This window comes from Sorex araneus, chromosome 5, assembly GCF_027595985.1.
Source record: "Sorex araneus isolate mSorAra2 chromosome 5, mSorAra2.pri, whole genome shotgun sequence".
NCBI lineage: Eukaryota > Metazoa > Chordata > Mammalia > Eulipotyphla > Soricidae > Sorex > Sorex araneus.
This window is the reverse complement of record NC_073306.1, coordinates 24,044,093-24,061,016: the sequence shown is the minus strand read 5'-3', so window position 1 is coordinate 24,061,016 and position 16,924 is coordinate 24,044,093. Positions and strand designations below refer to the sequence as shown.

The window sequence follows — 16,924 nt, the reverse complement described above, 5'->3', positions numbered from 1 at the left end:
AGATCTCAACAAAACACTAGCAAATCAAATCCAACAATCTATCAAAAAGATCATACAACATGACCAAGTGAGATTCATCCCAGGGATGCAAGGATAGTTTAACATATATAAGTCTATCAATGTAATATACCATATCATTATGAGAAGAAAAATCATATGGTCATCATATGGTCATATCAATAGATGCAGAGAAAGCATTTGACAAGAGCCAGCATCCTTTCATGATAAAAACTCACAAGAGAATGAGAACTGAAAGGGCTTCACTCAACAGTCAAAGCCATTTACCAGAAGCCCACAGCAACATTATACTGAATGGGGAAAATCTAAAAGCCTTCCCCCTAAGATTAGGCACAAGACAAGGTTGCCCACTCTCACCACTTCTATTCAATATAATACTGTAAGTATTTGCCATAGAAGTCAGATAAGAAAAAGATATTAAGGGCATCCAGAAAGGAAAGGAAGAAGTTCTTATTATTTGTGGATAACATCATACTATATTTAGAAAAGCCCAAAGAATCTACAAAAACAGTTCCTGGAAACAACAGATTTGTAGAGTGGCACTGCAGCACTGTCATAGCACTGTCGTCCCATTGTTCATCGATTTGCTCGAGTGGGCACCAGTAACGTCTCCATTGTGAGACTTGTTACTGGTTTTGGCATATCAAATACGCCATGGGTAACCTGCCAGGCTCTGCTGTGTGGGCCGGATACTCTCGGTAGCTTGCCGAGCTCTCTGAGAGGGACTTAGGAATCAAACCAGGTTGGCCGCATGCAAGGCAAATGCCCTACTCACTATGCTATTGTAGAGTGGCAAGCTACAAAATTAACATGCAAAAGTCCATGGCTTTCCTATAAGCAAACAATGAAATAGAAGAGAGAGAAATTAAAAAAAAAATCCCATTCACAATTGTGACTCAGAAAATCAAGTACTGGGGCCCTGAGAGATAGTATAGCAAGTAGGGCACTTTCCACGCCCATGGCCTGCATGGGTTCAATCCCTAGCACTCTAAATGGTCCCCTAAAACTGTAAGGAGTGATCCCTGAGTGCAGAGCCAGGAGTAACCTCTGAGTATAGCTGGGTGTGGCCCCAAAATAAAACAAAAAGTGAAAATCAAGTACCTAGGAATCAGCTTTACCAAAGAGGTAAAAGACCTATACAAAGAAAACTACAAAATACTACTTGAAGAAATAAAAAAAGACATAAGGAAATGAAGACATATCTCCTGCTAATGGGCTGGGGAGAATTAAAATCGTCAAAATGGCAATACTCCCTAACATACTATACAGACTCAATCCAGTCCCTATAAGGATATCCATGACATTTATGACATTTTTCAAAGTAACAGGTTAAAATACTCCTGAAATTCACATTTAACAACAAACTCCCCGATTAGTTAAAGAAATCCTTGGGAAAAAGAAGTTGGGAGACATCACTTTTCCCAACTTCAAACTGTACTACAAAGTACTAGTAATTAAAACAACATGGTACCGGAATAGAGAAAGACTTTTTTTTTTTTTGCTTTTTGGGTCACACCCGGCAATGCACAGAGGTTACTACTCCTGGCTCTGCACTCAGGAATGACCCCTGGCGGTGCTCGGGGGACCATATAGAATGCTGGGAATCGAACCCAGGTCGGCCGCATGCAAGGCAAATGCCCTACCCCCTGTGCTATTGCTCCAGCCCCTAAAGAAAGACTTTCTGATCAATGAAACAGAACTGAAAATTCAGACACAGACCCTCAGGTATATGATCAATTAATCTTCAATAAAGGAGCAAAAACTATGAAGTGGGGCAAGGAAAGCCTCTTCAAGTGGTGCTGGGAAAACTGATGAGCTGCTTTCAAAAAAATGAGCGCAGCCATCTTCCTGACACCATGCAAAAAAAAGTCAAATCAAAATGGGTTAAAGACCTTGATAGCAGACCTGAATTCAAAACTTGCCACAGTCCAGCTGCAGCAAAGGTTCAGGACCCCCGAAGGTGGGCTGGTGGCATCGGCGAAATAACACGAACAAACTTTTTCAGGTGTTGAAGGAGATCTCTGCTTTATTCCATTTTGTGTCTGTATTTATATTCATTTTCTATGTATGCATCTAGCTTATGACTTCATTACAGCAGATTAGTCAAGAAGCTGTCTGTCTCACTTGTTGTGGTTGCACAGAATTAAAAATAAATTGTTCAAACATAGCATGCAGGGTTCATAAATACAACTCATACATTATGTTAAATTATCACAAAGGGTTAATTAGACATTGATTTATATCCAACTATATTTTCAATAATATTCTGCCTTTTAAAGCTTTCAGGATATCCAGATTTATTTGTTCTTTCTCGTTAAATTGTAACCAACTCTTTCCCCACCAATGATTCCAGGTTCTAATTTGCCTTATAAGATTAACCTTTTGTTTTATATTTAACAAACACTGCAATGGTCTGTTGTGCCGTATTCTTTGCCAAAGGTTCAATGTGTCATATAGTCATTTTGGTGGGCACTATACTTGTCCTAATTTGGGGCCCGTAGGGGGCATTTTAGTTTCTACTTTATCTTCCACTTTCTGATTGCCTAACATATTGTTAGGTGTTTGTGTAAATGTTAATTCAATTTTCTGTAAGCCATTCATAGGTTTCCTCACAGACCCATCTAGTTTATATCCTGTCACATATTTTGCAAGGGCCAAGTCTCCAATCATCATTTTTCTGGAACTCCCAGGACTAAACATACAGATCAACCACAATGCACATATGTAGTAAATACATTGATTCCAAGGATTGGGGAAAGCGAGAGGTCACTGTCTTGTTCCAGGAAGAAGAATGTCCAGGAAGGACATTCCTTGAATGTCCTTCCACCATGCGTGGACCTTGTCACACTGCAGGGCTGGTAGACGTGGCAAAAACTTAAAATAGAGAAAAATATAGGCATATCTCTCTATGACACAGAAACTAGAGGCATCTTTAAAGATGAAACACTACTGACCAAGCAAGTGGAGCCAAAAATAAACAAATGGGACTACATTAAATAAAGAAGCTTCTTCACCTCAAAGGAAACAGATGATCAAAATAGAAGACAGTCCACAGACTGGGAGGAATTACTTGCCCAACATTCATCTGATAAAAGAATTAATATCCAAAACATATAAAACACAGGTAGAACTTTACAAGGGAAAAGCCTCCAGTCCCATCAAAAAATGGGGAAAGAGATGACCAGAAACTTCTCAAAGAAGAAATACAAATGGCAAAAAGCACGTGAAAAAATGCTCTGTATCAATAATCATCAGGGAAATACAAATCAAAACAACAATGAGATACCACCTCACACTGAAGAGACTCATCAAAAAGAACAAAAACAGGGGCTGGAGCAATAGTACAGTGGCTAGGGTGCTTGCCTTGCACTCGGCCAACCAGGGTTTGATTCCCAGCATCCCATATGGTCCCCCAAGCATTGCCAGGAGTAATTCCTGAGTGTAAACCCAAGAGTAGTCCCTGTGCATCGCTGGGTGTGACCCAAAAAGCAAAAAAAAAAAAAAAAAAAAAAAAAAAAACCAGTGTTGGCATGGATGTGAGGGAAAAGGGACCCTCATTCACTGTTGGTGGGGAATGTCAAGTGGTTCAGCCTTTTTTGGAAAACAATATGGGTATTCCTCACAGGGTCCAAAGATACAAGCAGAAAAACTCAGTCAGAAACAACTTTGTAACATTGTATCTCATAGTGATTCAATTAAAAAAAAAAGAGTTGAAGAGTGCAGAAATAAAATCTTATTTGAGTGGTATAGGGACTAGCTGGATATTCATGCAGAAAAGAATAAATTAGATCTCATATCATATGCCAAAAATAGTTAATATGGATCAGAGACTAAAGAGCTAAAACCATAAAACTCTTGGAATAAAGCCTAGGAGTAAATGATAGTTTGGGAAATAGTCTGGATCTTAACTATGACATCAAAGCATAAATAGCAGAAGAAAAAGTAAACTGAACATTAAATTAAGATGTAAATTAAAAAGTAAATACAGAACACAAGAGAGTATCTGTGAATCATATAAAAAAAAAGAGATTTGTATTTACAAGTAAACTGATTTTACAAATCAATGATAAAAACATAAATAACATTAAAAAACGGGCAAATGATATGAATAAGCATTTCCTCAAAGAAGACAGATGTCTAAGACGCACATCTTCTCAAGATTAGAGAAATAGAGATCAAAGACACAGCAAGAAACCACTTCACATTCACTAGGATGGCTATGACCAAAAAGATATTAACAAGTGTTGGTGAGGCTATCAAGAAAATGCAACCCTTGTAACACTGCTGGTGTGAGTATAAAATAATAAGACTCCAGTAAATAGTTCAGCAGTTCCTCAAACAATAGTTATAGTATGATCTGACATAGACCCAGAATAAATGAAACCACAAATCCACACAAAAACAGTATATAAATGTTCATAGCATCATTATGAACAACCTAGTATTTCATATTAAAGCATAAATATGCCTTATCTACCTATTATTCATCATCAGAAATTCGGAATAAAGCTTAGTGACATTACAAACATGAATAAAACTTGAAAATATATGCTAAGTGAAAGAAGTCACATACAAAAGGTCACAAACTGTATAGTTCCATAAATAAGCAAATCTATAGAGACTAAGAAGTAGATTAATGGTTGCCTAGAGCTAGGGGTTCTAGGGGTTAGAAGGTGGACAGTGATTCCAAATGAGTACTGAATTATTTTTATAAGGGGATTTTAAAAAGTTCCAAAATTAACTCTGGTGATGATCACACAACTCTGCATATTAAAAATCATTCAATTGTACAATTTATTTTATTTGTTTGCTTTTTCAGCCACACCTGGCAGTGCTTAGGGCTTACTCCTGGCTCTGTATTCAGGAAGTGCTCCTGGCAGGCTCGGGAGACCATATGTGCTGCCCGGGATAGAACCTAAGTAAACTGTGTGAAGGCAAACACCCTACTCTCTATACTATCGCTCTGGTCCCATCAATATTATAATTTCAATTTACAATTTACCTCTTAACACTTCACATATCTTAATAAAAATATTTAAAAAACAGTTCTAATATTCAATAAGTACAGTGCAAAACTGGGGCAGTAAAATAACATGTTTAGAGTCACATGTCTCAATAAAATATTCAAAAATTTTTCTAATATTTAGGGTCTAGAGCTCTAAATTAGTTATGCTTGAAGTCACATATCTCAAAAACATTTTTTTTTAAAGAAAAAGATCTAATATTTAGGGGCTGGGGCAATAGTACAGCCAGAAGCATGCCCTGAGCACCATTGGGTGTGGCACGAAAAACCAAAAAAATAAAAAAAGTGCAAAACTGAGGCAATAAAATAACATGCTTAGAGTCATGTCAGAAATTAGCCTAAATATTGGAAAATATACTCTGTGTGTGTGTGTGTGTGTGTGTGTGTGTGTGTGTGTGTGTGTGTGTGTGTGTGTGTGTGTCCTTTTTGGGCCACACCCAGTAGAGTGCCAGAATTCTCAGCACTCAGGAATTACCCCTGGTGGCGCTCAGGGGACCATAAGGAATGCCAAGGAAAGTGCCTTGCCTCTTGTACCACCCTTAAGGGCCCAGGCTTCTACCTTTAAAAGTGATTAGTGTTACAATATGACTTTGGAAATAAAATATAAAAAATACTTTGATCAAGCAATATTTTAAGTTTACACTGTCATCAGATATTTTAGGTTCTCCATTTCTCCAATTTGACTGTGGGCACCTTGAGGCAGGGAGGGATCAGGCTTCTAACAGCTTCCACTACTTTAAAAGTGTGCTTCTGGCACTGTTGGAAAATTAGTGCTAGCTGACTTAAGAGTGTCCAATCTCCTTTCCCAGTCCATAATATCTATTTCTTTTGATTAGTATTCTGAAGAAGAAACACTCATAATCAGACTTTCTTAAACATAATCAAGGCTTAGTTCCAGGACTTAATTCCCTGAAGAGCACAAATGCTATCAAAGCTAGAATTTTAAATCTCTACTCCTCTCTCTACCTCTGTTAGAACATGTAGGATCTCCAAACAAAAGCCCTAATTTTTGTATAGACAATAAACTTAAGAGTTTAATTTTGGGTGATAAATCTGTAATACAAAAATAAGAGTACTTACTGCCAACAAAAGGATCAGACTGGAAGAAATCCAAGTTTGAATCTGCAACTGGATCTGTCAGTGAACTTGATTCGACATTAAATGGATCTTCCTAAAATGATTTTAAAATTTAAAAACATTGTATCAGGAGTCAAAGTTTTAAAAGATAAAGTTTTAAAATAAAATGAAATGCTTTGAAAATTCAACTGGGGGTAACATAACAAATATTTATGCAATTTTAAGTCCATTTCACATATTTTTTTCTTGACTTAACCTAGTATATAATCCATCTAGGAAAACCAATGATCAAAGACCACTTACTAAAACACTTATAAAATATTTGTTTTTTCGTTTTGGACCATGCCTGGCCGTACTCAGGGCTTATTCCTGGCTCTGTGATCATGGATCACTACTGGAAGTGCACAGAGGACCACATGTGATGCCAGTAATAAAAACCAGGTTGGCTGCATACAAGGAAACCTTACACCCTGTTACCACCTGTCTGGCCCCAAACAAAATTATTTTTACCTCTTTCGAATGTCTTTCATTGTTAAAATCAGGACAAACTTTTTCATTAGCAGCTGCAGTCACCACTTCATTTTCATCAGTCACATCACCAGGCTGCATTTCAGGACTAGTTCTTGCCTACAAAATAACGCTACAATGGACTAACAATGCAATTTCTACTTGGCAGAGGAAACTGATTAAAAACCAAAATTACTAAAAACTTTTTTTTAAAAGAAAGCAGAATTTATTCATGAAATAACTTACCCTAAAATCTCCCATAGGAAAATGGCATCAACATGCACTAAACTCATTTTGACTAAAAAATCAGGACATCCTTAACCATAATCAGGGATATCCTTAACCATATCCCTCTGATCAATTCCCATAAATCAATTCCCATAAATTAGCTGCTAAATGTTGCCAAGTCTACCCTCTCTCCCTTCTCAAATGTTTTTCTTACTCTCCATTTCACTGTCACTTCGATAGTTCACAGTTCCATCATTTCTGGCCAGTAGCCAACTGCCTTCCTGACTCTAACATTTGCCTTTCCAATCTACACTTCTTATAGTAGCTAAAGTAATGGATTTAAAATGTGTATGTGATCATGATCCTTCTGATAAAAAAAAAAATCTTTCACAATGACTTCCAGTTGTATTCTGAATTTAAATCAGTAGGCATTAAGGCTTAAGAGTGACAAAGTCAATCTTCATTCCATTCCAACACCGTTCTTTGAAATGATAATCTAATAATTTGCCTTTAGTTATTGAAAGAATAAATGTATCTAATAGTGTATTTACATTGCCTAAATATAATTAAGACTGACAAATTTAGATTTTTAATAGCTTTTATTTATTTATTTATTTATTTATTTATTTTTTGCTTTTTGGGTCACACCCAGCGATGCACAGGGGTTATTCCTGGCTCTGCACTCAGAAACTACTGGCGGTGCTCAGGGAACCATATGGGATGCTGGGAATTGAACCCAGGTCGACCGCGTGCAAGGCAAACACCCTACCCGCTGTGCTATTGCTCCAGCCCCTTTAATAGCATTTAAATTTGTATTCTTCTTACCATCTCTCCTGTTATTATTTAAGTTTATTCTCTTATGCAGACAATTTCAATAGTCTCAAAATATCTCTGCAACTAGTTCAATAGATTACACTCTCCAGTCTATTTCCCATATTTTCTGAAAGAGAAATAGAACGCCATTTCATGCTTCATGGCTACTCACTTCAGTAAGGCAGAAACCCGAGGAATTTCATATGAAACTGAAACTTTGTTTCAGATGAAACAATGATCGATCTGGCACTTACTGACCTAAAAGCATTCATTACTTATCCAGGGACACATCACAATCATTCATGGAATTTGTATGTACCTGGTTCCATCCTAGAAACTCTAGTTCTCAAGTTTAAATGGCGCAATGACATTGACATTTTGATCAAGTTAGCAGTGACACTTGTGAGTACTCACCAAGAGAGCTTCACCAAACAGTACTCTCCCGGCATCACAAGATAGCCTCAAATACATCTTATGACACTGGCAAACGCTGATGCTGTTTTTTCCTCCCTGAAATGTACCATCTTTTAACTAGTCTTCAAAGCCCACTTGTAAAAAATCTTTCCTACAAAATCTTAGAAGCCCCTCCAAGAAGTCCTAGCTACATATCACATGCTTCCTTTCTCACAGTTCTCCAATAGTGTTATACTTCAAGGCTGTATGTTGTGAAGGCAAGGTTAAAGGTATTTTATTTATTTACTTTTTTCTTTTTTTTTGGGTCACACCTGGCGATGCACAGGGGTTACTCCTGGCTCTGCACTCAGGAATTACCCCTGGCTGTGCTCAGGGGACCATATGGGATGCTGGGATTTGAACCCGGGTTGGCCGCGTGCAAGGCAAACACCCTACCCGCTGTGCTATCTCTCCAGCCCCGGTTAAAGATATTTTAACTAACAAGTCTTTGTAGTTCATATAGAACACAGTAGACTTCTTGTACAGAACTGGAACTCTCAAAATAATTGATAAACAAGTGTCTTCAATGTTCTAAAATAATTATTTCTAGTTTGAGGTGAAAGAAGTTAGACATGTCTTTATAAGTTACCATCTACAGACCTAGTGCTTGAAAAGTATATTCCCTAAAAAGCAGACTGGCGGAAAGTGTATTTTCATAGTAGCTAGAACTTTTGGAGCAGTATCCCTCTCTGTTATTAGAAGAATACCTCAACTAACCTTAACTCAGGCCTGGCCACATATTTATACTAGGTATGACACAGAAGAAAGTTTGAGTTGAATGCATTTTGTTTTCTGAAAGTTGATTATGAAGATTATGTAAATATTAAACTTACTGGAGACTCCTGCTGTATAGGCTCAGATTCTAGGGTGCTCTGGTTTTCAGCATGCTCATTAAGGTTGGCGGCTTCACTGCTGCTGGTGCTGAGGCTGCAATAATCTGTAGCACCATTTACAAGAACATTGTGTGGACTACTGCACCAGTTTAATTGATTATTGTGGTTTTCTAGGTCTTTCATTTCCATGAGTTTCATTTGCATCTGTCAACACAATACAAAACAGATTTTATTATCAGAAAGACATGCAACATAAAAATGGCGATTCCCTTAGACTGGGTGAATAAAAAATTTGTTTTGTGGGGGAAGGGTGTTAAGACCACACGAGTGCCCCAGGATCACTGTTTCTGCACTCAGAGATCACTCCTGGCGGGGCCCAGGAGCCCATATGCAGTAATGGAATTTGAACCCAAGTGGGCCACGTACAAGACAAACTCTATGAGTTGTACTATTTTTCTAGTCCAAATTTACTTTCTTTAGAGAGAATTCTCTAGATATGTACCATGAACTTAGAGAAAATACTTCAGTATTCCAATCCAGTAAATAATCCTTTTGAAATTCATTTGTGTTCGTGTTTGTGTGTGTGCGCGTGTGCACATGCAGTATGTGAATACACAGACATATATATATATATATATATATATGTATGTATGTATATATGTGCTTTGGTACATCTTTTGAAAGCTCTAGGAATTCTGATTAAAATAACATATTAACAACCACCTGGTATCAGAATATGGTCCAAGAATTGAGGAAAAGAGCAAAGAATCAGGGCAAGAGATTTCTGTGAACTTTAAGAGACATAAAGTAAGCTCACATAGAGCACACAGGCTTTGGAGTCATCAATACTTCTACTAGGAAGAAAGGGAATGAAGACAACAGAAAATAGTGTCCTATGTTCTAGCATTAGTTTTTAACAGGGAAGAGTCCTAAGAAGCATTCTATAGATCTAAGATAAGTCAAATATGCTAAAGATCTATTTGAAGTTTTTTTAATCCCAACATTCAAGTGACTTCAAATTCCTGACTCTAACTACTGGAAAGCAGAGGCAGGAGAAAAATGCTATCTATATCAATAATAAAAATATCTTCAAGTCAATTAAAAAGCTTGGGGTGTTTTTTTGCAGGAGTAAGGTGGAAGGTGATTGGGCTACATGCAGTAGTGCTCAAAAACTATTATTCCTAATTCCGTGCTCAGGAGTGACCCCTGGCCTTGCTTGAGTGGCTCTTCCATACAGTGCTCAGGATCAAACTGGGATCAGCCTTATGAAAGGCTTACTGTCTATACTATCTCTCTGGCCCCATCAAAAAGTTGTAATAAAAAATAATTAATGAATTTTACAGAAAAGTTCCATTTTTTTTCATTAAAAATATGCTTTTAAAATGACAGTTGAGGGGCTGGAGTGATAACACAGCGGGTAGGGCATTTGCCTTGCATGCAGCTGCCATGGGTTCGATTCCCAGCATCCCATGTGGTCCCCTGAGTACCACCAGGAATAATTCCTAAGTTCACCCCTGTGCATCGCCGGGTGTGACTCCCCAAAAAAGCAAAAAATAAATAAATAACAAATAGATAAATAAAAATAAAAATGACAGCTGAAAGGCAAAGGACTGTAATGATAATACAGTGCCTAGGGCGCTTATCTTGTACGAAACTGACCTAAGGTTCAATCCCTGACATCCCATATAATGCCCTAAGCACCAGCAGAAGTGATTCCTCAGTGCAGAGCCAGGAGTAACGTCTGAGCATTGCCAAGTGTGGCCCCTCAGCACCCCTACCCCTCCAAAACAAAACGATAATGGAAGTGCTGGATAGTACAGTATAAGGTACTAGCCTTACACAAGTGTGACCTGGGTTCAATCCTCAGCACCCCATATGGTTCCCCAAGCTTGCCAGGAATTATCCCTGAGCACAGAGCCAGGAATAAAGGCTGAGCACAGCCAGGTGTGGCCCCCCCAAAACAAAAACAAACCAAAAAAGACAATGAGATTTTCTTTATTAACATGCTTTTTTTTTTGGCTTTTAACAAATATAAATTACCAATTGACATTTTATACATCATGTCTTTGCTTTCCCAGAAGCTTTTAAAACTGCTCAACCTGGAACCTGCAATTCATCAATTCATCACAGATCTTCTCAGGATTATAAACTAAGGAAGTAACACAATAAATCAAGAGATATAAATCTATGTAAATCTAGCTCTGTCACCTTTTTTTCTGTTTTGGGGCCAACCTGGTAGTGCTCAGAGCTTACTCTGGGCTCTGTGCTCAGGGATCACTCTTGGCCTGGCGATGCCGGAAGGACCAGAGATGGTGTCAGGGATTAAATTAGGGTAGGCTGCAAGAAAGGCAGGTGCCTTACCCTCTGTACTACATTTCTGGCTCCCAGGTTTCCATTTCTTAATTCATACAGGGAGTTTAAGAACCACCTCAATAAGGTGATTATTAAGTGAGGCAAAGATATAAATAATGGACAAAGTGTACAAAAGTGCCTGACACACTATATTTCCTATAATTATTCTTCCCCCGCCCCCCACCCCTGTCAGTTAATTCACCAATTATTAAAAAGTTAAGACCTTGGGGTCTTTGAGGGTAGGTTCACAAATTCTGTTACCAATTTTGTATCTTCAACATCCAGTTTAATGATACACAATGAAAGTGCAGTACATGTTCACTGAATGAATGCAAGTATTATGCTTATGAGTTGAAGCAGTGAGCATCAGTTGACATTTATATCTAGCAAATGCACAGTATTTAGAATATGAGCAATATCCAAATACTACACAATGGAAAAATAAACCATGTGTGATATGTGTCCTGTATACTCCTTGAGATTTTAACTTATAATTTTTTTACTTACTCCATAGAAATAATTTTATATCCTAATCAAGTGAATATGAATATTATTAAAGATAATACTGACTATATGGGCTGGAGCAATAGCACAACGGGTAGGGTGTTTGCCTTGCAAGCAGCCAAACCGGATTCAATTCCTCCATCCCTCTTGGAGAGCCCAGCAAGCTACCAAGAGTATCCCGCCTGTACGGCAGAGCCTGGCAAGCTACTCATGGTATATTCGATATGCCAAAAAACAGTAACAAGTCTCACAATGGAGATGTTACTGGTGCCCGCTCGAGCAACTGGATGAGCAACGGGATGACAGTGACAGTGACTGAATATAGATATATATGGATTATTTAAATGCATGTATATATAATGTAAAATTGTGAGTTTTCTCACATATACATAGACACACATATTAGAGTCAAGTTTCAGAAATCCTAGCTATTCTATAGTTTTATTATGCCCATTACATCAATTTAAATATCCATTTAAAACCTGCAGTCAGTCTAAAATTTGAAACAGTAAGACCAAAAATCATACTTATCATACAGTAAACAGTCAATGGATCTTTTTCAAGTATTTTTTTTATAATCTTTTTTGAGCCAATCAATCTTGAGTAAAACTAGGCTTTCAGCATCTAGTTCTTTCATTCACTTGTCACTAACACTGTTTTTCTTTAGTCTCTGCTAAAATTAAAAAAAAAAAGCATGTACAGTATGTATAGTATAAGTAAGATAGAGTCATGGTCAGAAGTTCTTTGCCATTTTTTCTTGCTCCGAATACTAGGTATCACAATGCCCAAAAGGGAAGAGGGAGAGAGAGGGAGAGAGAGGAAGAGAAAGGGAGAGAGAGAGAACATGTGAGAGTAACTGCCATAGAGGCAGGCAGGGGGTAGAGGTGGGGGGTGATGAGGGGAATCTGGAGACATTGGTGCTAGGAAATGTACATGGTGGAGGGATGGGTATTGGAATACTGTATGACTGAAATCCAATCATGAACAGCTTTATTAAAAATTTTATTTATTTATTTTATTTATTTATTACTAGGTATCAAGATGGAAAACTCATAAAGTTAGATTTTCATTTTAATAGACCCATGGGAATATACTGCCCTCTGTGGGAAAGACACACCAATGTCACCAGTCAAAAGTAAGAAATGGGAACAGAAGCAGGTCAGAGTGATAGTTTGTCGAGGACGGCAATTGCCTTGCGCGAGGCGGCCACAGGTTTGAACTCCGGCACTGCAGATGGTCTTCCAAGACCAGCCAAGAGTGAACCCTAAGTGAGCACCGCCAGGTATTGACCCCACCCCGCAAAATACAAAAATCAGAACACTTATTGTGAACTTGGAGATCAAACACAAAGTTATAATTCTACATTACAGTAAACATGTTCTGAGATACATGGTGCCATGATTTTCTAAAACTATTTTCCTTGACCACAAACATAACTCCATTTTCTCAAGTCATGATTTATAACATCTAGGTTCTTTCTGCTTTTCTCATTAAAATATTCTCTTTAAAATTCCCTTTCAGAAAAGTCAAGAAAAGAAAAGCAAAAGTTTAGGTAAAAATAATTTACTAATCAAGTGTCTGATAAAAAGACATATCCAGAATGTATTTTTTAAACTCTTATAATTTAATAAGTCAAACAATCCAATTGTTTTTAAAGGCAATAAACTAATACAGACATTTTATTCAAGAGACTATACAAGGCTAATTAACACTAAGCACACAAAGAGGTGTTCAGTAGAACTAGTATTGGAGAAATGCAAATTAAAAGCATTCTAAAATACGACTTTACACTTAGTAGAATGATAGTCAAATGCACAGATAACGGGAATATGGCTCAGTAGTACAAAGACATAACCTGTTAAGGAGGAGAAGCTAGAACCCTCTTATGTTACTACTGGTGGGAAGTAAAATGGCACAGTAATTTTGGAAAAGTTTGGCAAACTTATGTACAAAAAAAAAAAAATTAAAACTAAACAAAACTACTACATAAGCAACTATCCTACACCCAAGACTTGTGGAAAATGCAAAGAATTATGTGCAAAAGTTCATAGCAGTTAAAAAAAAAAGAAAAAGAAAAAGAACCCAATGCCCATTAACTGGTGAATGGACAATTAAAATACTTTATAAACATACAATGGAGTATACTGTTGATAGATGGGTAAAGCTCGGAAAGACTATACCAAGAGAAGAAAATACATGAATAAGCCTACAGTACTGACTTCATCTATCAGAAATTCTCAGAAAAGCCAGTGATAGAAGCAGAAAGCGTATTAGTAGTTACAATGGTTGGGCAGGAGACTGGCTACAAACAGGAAATCTTTGGGGAGTTATGGAAATGTTCTAAAACTGAATTGTAATGTCTGAACTACTCTAAATTGTATCTTTAAATCCAGTCAAGCCTAATGGTATCACAAATTATGTTTATTTTGGCTTTTTGGATCACACCAGAGATGCTCTGGGGATACTCCTGGCTCTGCACTCAGGAATTACTCTTGGCGATGCTTGGGGTACCATATTGGATGCTGGGGATTGAACACACGTTGGCCATATGCAATGCAAATTGCTCTACCTGCTGTACTATCCCTCCAGTCCCAAATTATATTTATTTAAAAAATTGTTTTTAAGAAATATTTTTGAGCCAGACCATACGAGGCTCCTAGGATAATGCCTGGGGGACCATGTCACGCTGGGGACTGAACCCGGGTCTCCTGCACATAAAGCATGCACACTGGTCCTCTGCGTCCTCTCCCTGGCCCCATAATGTCTTTTATAAACTCAAAGAAGAAAAAAGTTTTTTTTTGCTTTTTGGGTCACACCTGGTGATGCACAGGGCTCACTCCTGGCTCATGAACTCAGGAATCATCCCTGGCGGTGCTCAGGGGACCATATGGGATGCTGGGATTCGAACCCGGGTCGGCCGCGTGCAAGGCAAACGCCCTACCTGCTGTGCTATCACTCCAGCCCCAGAAGAAAACAGTTTTTAAAAATATCAACAAAGCAGCATTCTCACTAGGAAAACTTTCTTTTGTATTACCTGTTTAGCACTTACAGTAGGAAAAGAACTGTACTGAGTTAGACTAAAAAGTGTAAATTTTTAGAGTAAAAAGCTCTGCGTGCTGAAAAGAAGTCATATATGTAACCAAATATGCTAGGGGAGGGGTCAGGGAAGGAGAAGTTTTACTATGACTATAACAGAGTTACAGAGTCCAATAAAAGTGAGATTCAGAAAATGCCAAAAAGAAATAGAAGGTCTGGACTGAGAAGATAGTCCAAAGGGCTGGAGTGCGGGCCTCACAGGCGGGAATCTCGGGCCTGATCCCAGGCACTGCAAAGGCCCCTGAGGACCCTTAGAAGCAGAGCCTGAGCAGAGCCAGGAGCAGCTTCTGAGCAGTGCCCAGGGTTTCGTCCCCTGCCCCCTCCCCCCAACAAAACATAACAAAAAGGAAAGAAAAGGTCAGGCTAAATCTTGCAAAAGTAGTTTATTCATCTGCCAGACTAGAGAGAGGAAGAACATAAAGTGCAGAATTTTATTACAAGTAATAATTATTAAGGAACACCGGACTAGATTCTAAAAGATCTGAAGTCTAGGCTGCGGATATATTTTTATTCATTTTTATGGGGCTTCTGGGCCACACCCAGCAGTGCTTAGAGGTCACTCTTGGTGGTGCTCGGGGGGATCATAGGCAGTGCCAGGGAGAGAACCAGGATTGGCCTCAGGAAACCTAAGTGCCTTAATCCTGCACTATCTCTTCAGTCTCGAAACAGTGGCTCTTTCAAAGGCTATGTAATCACTGGCAAGTTACTTAGCCTTCGCTGGCTTCAATTTGTCCAAATTCAAAATGACAGGATCTACCTATGAGTGACATCGCTCTTATCTATCTTATCACTCTATTAAATATTACTCTCCATTTAGAGAAACCTAAAAGAACAAAGTACCCATAGTTGGGACCCATCACAACACTACACATGTATTTCTACAAAGAATGTTTCCTAACTAAAAAAAAAAGTTTGGACTAGGGATGTAGCTTAGAAGAGCACTTGCCTTACATATGTGAGGTTATGGGTTTAATCCCTGGAGCCACTAAAATATATATATAAATAAATAAATAAATAAGGATTTCCAAATGAGTAAAATTGATTTTTAAGATCAGAATCACAAATGGAAAGATAAATGGAAAGATACTAGGTTACTATTTATAAAATTAAGCAAAACTTACTGAGCAAAATAATAATTTGTGCTACAATATCTCACAAATTTAGCCTCCATTCTTACAGCAGCCCAAAGAAGTAGGGGTACTGTTGACTATGTAATTTCAAAGACAGGAATCTGATGCTTAAGTGATTCCAACAGGAAGTGGCAAAAACTGAAGCCCAAACCAGCTAACTACAAAGCCCCGGCTTCCAGTCAACTGCTCCAATGACAGTCACCAAGGTTATAAGAAGTATGAGTTTCAATTTATGAGAGGTAGTAAGAAACCATTTGCATAAAATGAAGATTACTATAGTAGGAAGAGGGAGATGGAGTACTTTACTGCTCCATCTCCCTGAATCAGGGGCTAGAGAGATAGTACCACTAAGGTGTTTGTCTTGGATCCAGCCGACCCTGGTCTGAACCCTTTCACCACATAGTTACCTAGTGCGGCCAGGGGATGGTTATTTCTGAGCACAAAGCCAGGAACAGACCACAGAGCCAGGGAGTATCACCAAGTATCACCGAGCCCCATAAGCACTGCTTGGGAGGTCCCCCTCCACTACCTAAAAACAATGTGAGGGCCCAATTAAGCGTCTTTCTCACTATCACAAAGACTTACTGAACTAATTTCCTGCTGCGAATCTTGCAGTTGCTGCTGAAGAGGTCCCAGCTGAGCCTTCCCTGACTCCACGCTCTCCTCCAATTCTGCTGTTTCTTGCTGTAGGCGATTCAGCTCTTCCCGAGCTCTGGCCAGTTCTTCTTCGTAGGTAGAGATCTGTGATTCTTGATTGGTTATTTCAGCTTTCAGCGATGAGATCTGTATTATGGAAATAAATGAGACGAAAAAAGGATTTTTAAAAAGATATGCTGTCAAATGTTTCATGATTCAATAGATTTGTTTTATTTAACTACTTTGATGTAGCT

At 38.3% G+C, this 16,924-nt stretch overlaps 1 protein-coding gene across 2 annotated transcripts in view; it reads right to left on the bottom strand.

Moving 5' to 3' along the window:
* Window positions 1–16,924, bottom strand: part of EPS15 (epidermal growth factor receptor pathway substrate 15) — a 152,668-nt gene that overhangs the window by 33,988 nt on the left and 101,756 nt on the right. For both annotated transcript variants that reach the window (XM_055138077.1, XM_055138076.1), the window contains exons 15-18: window positions 16,620–16,817; window positions 8,953–9,156; window positions 6,629–6,745; window positions 6,122–6,212 (exon numbers count right to left, since the gene is read on the bottom strand). In XM_055138077.1, coding sequence (XP_054994052.1) covers window positions 6,122–6,212; window positions 6,629–6,745; window positions 8,953–9,156; window positions 16,620–16,817 — 610 coding nt within the window. The remainder of the gene's footprint in view (window positions 1–6,121; window positions 6,213–6,628; window positions 6,746–8,952; window positions 9,157–16,619; window positions 16,818–16,924) is intronic.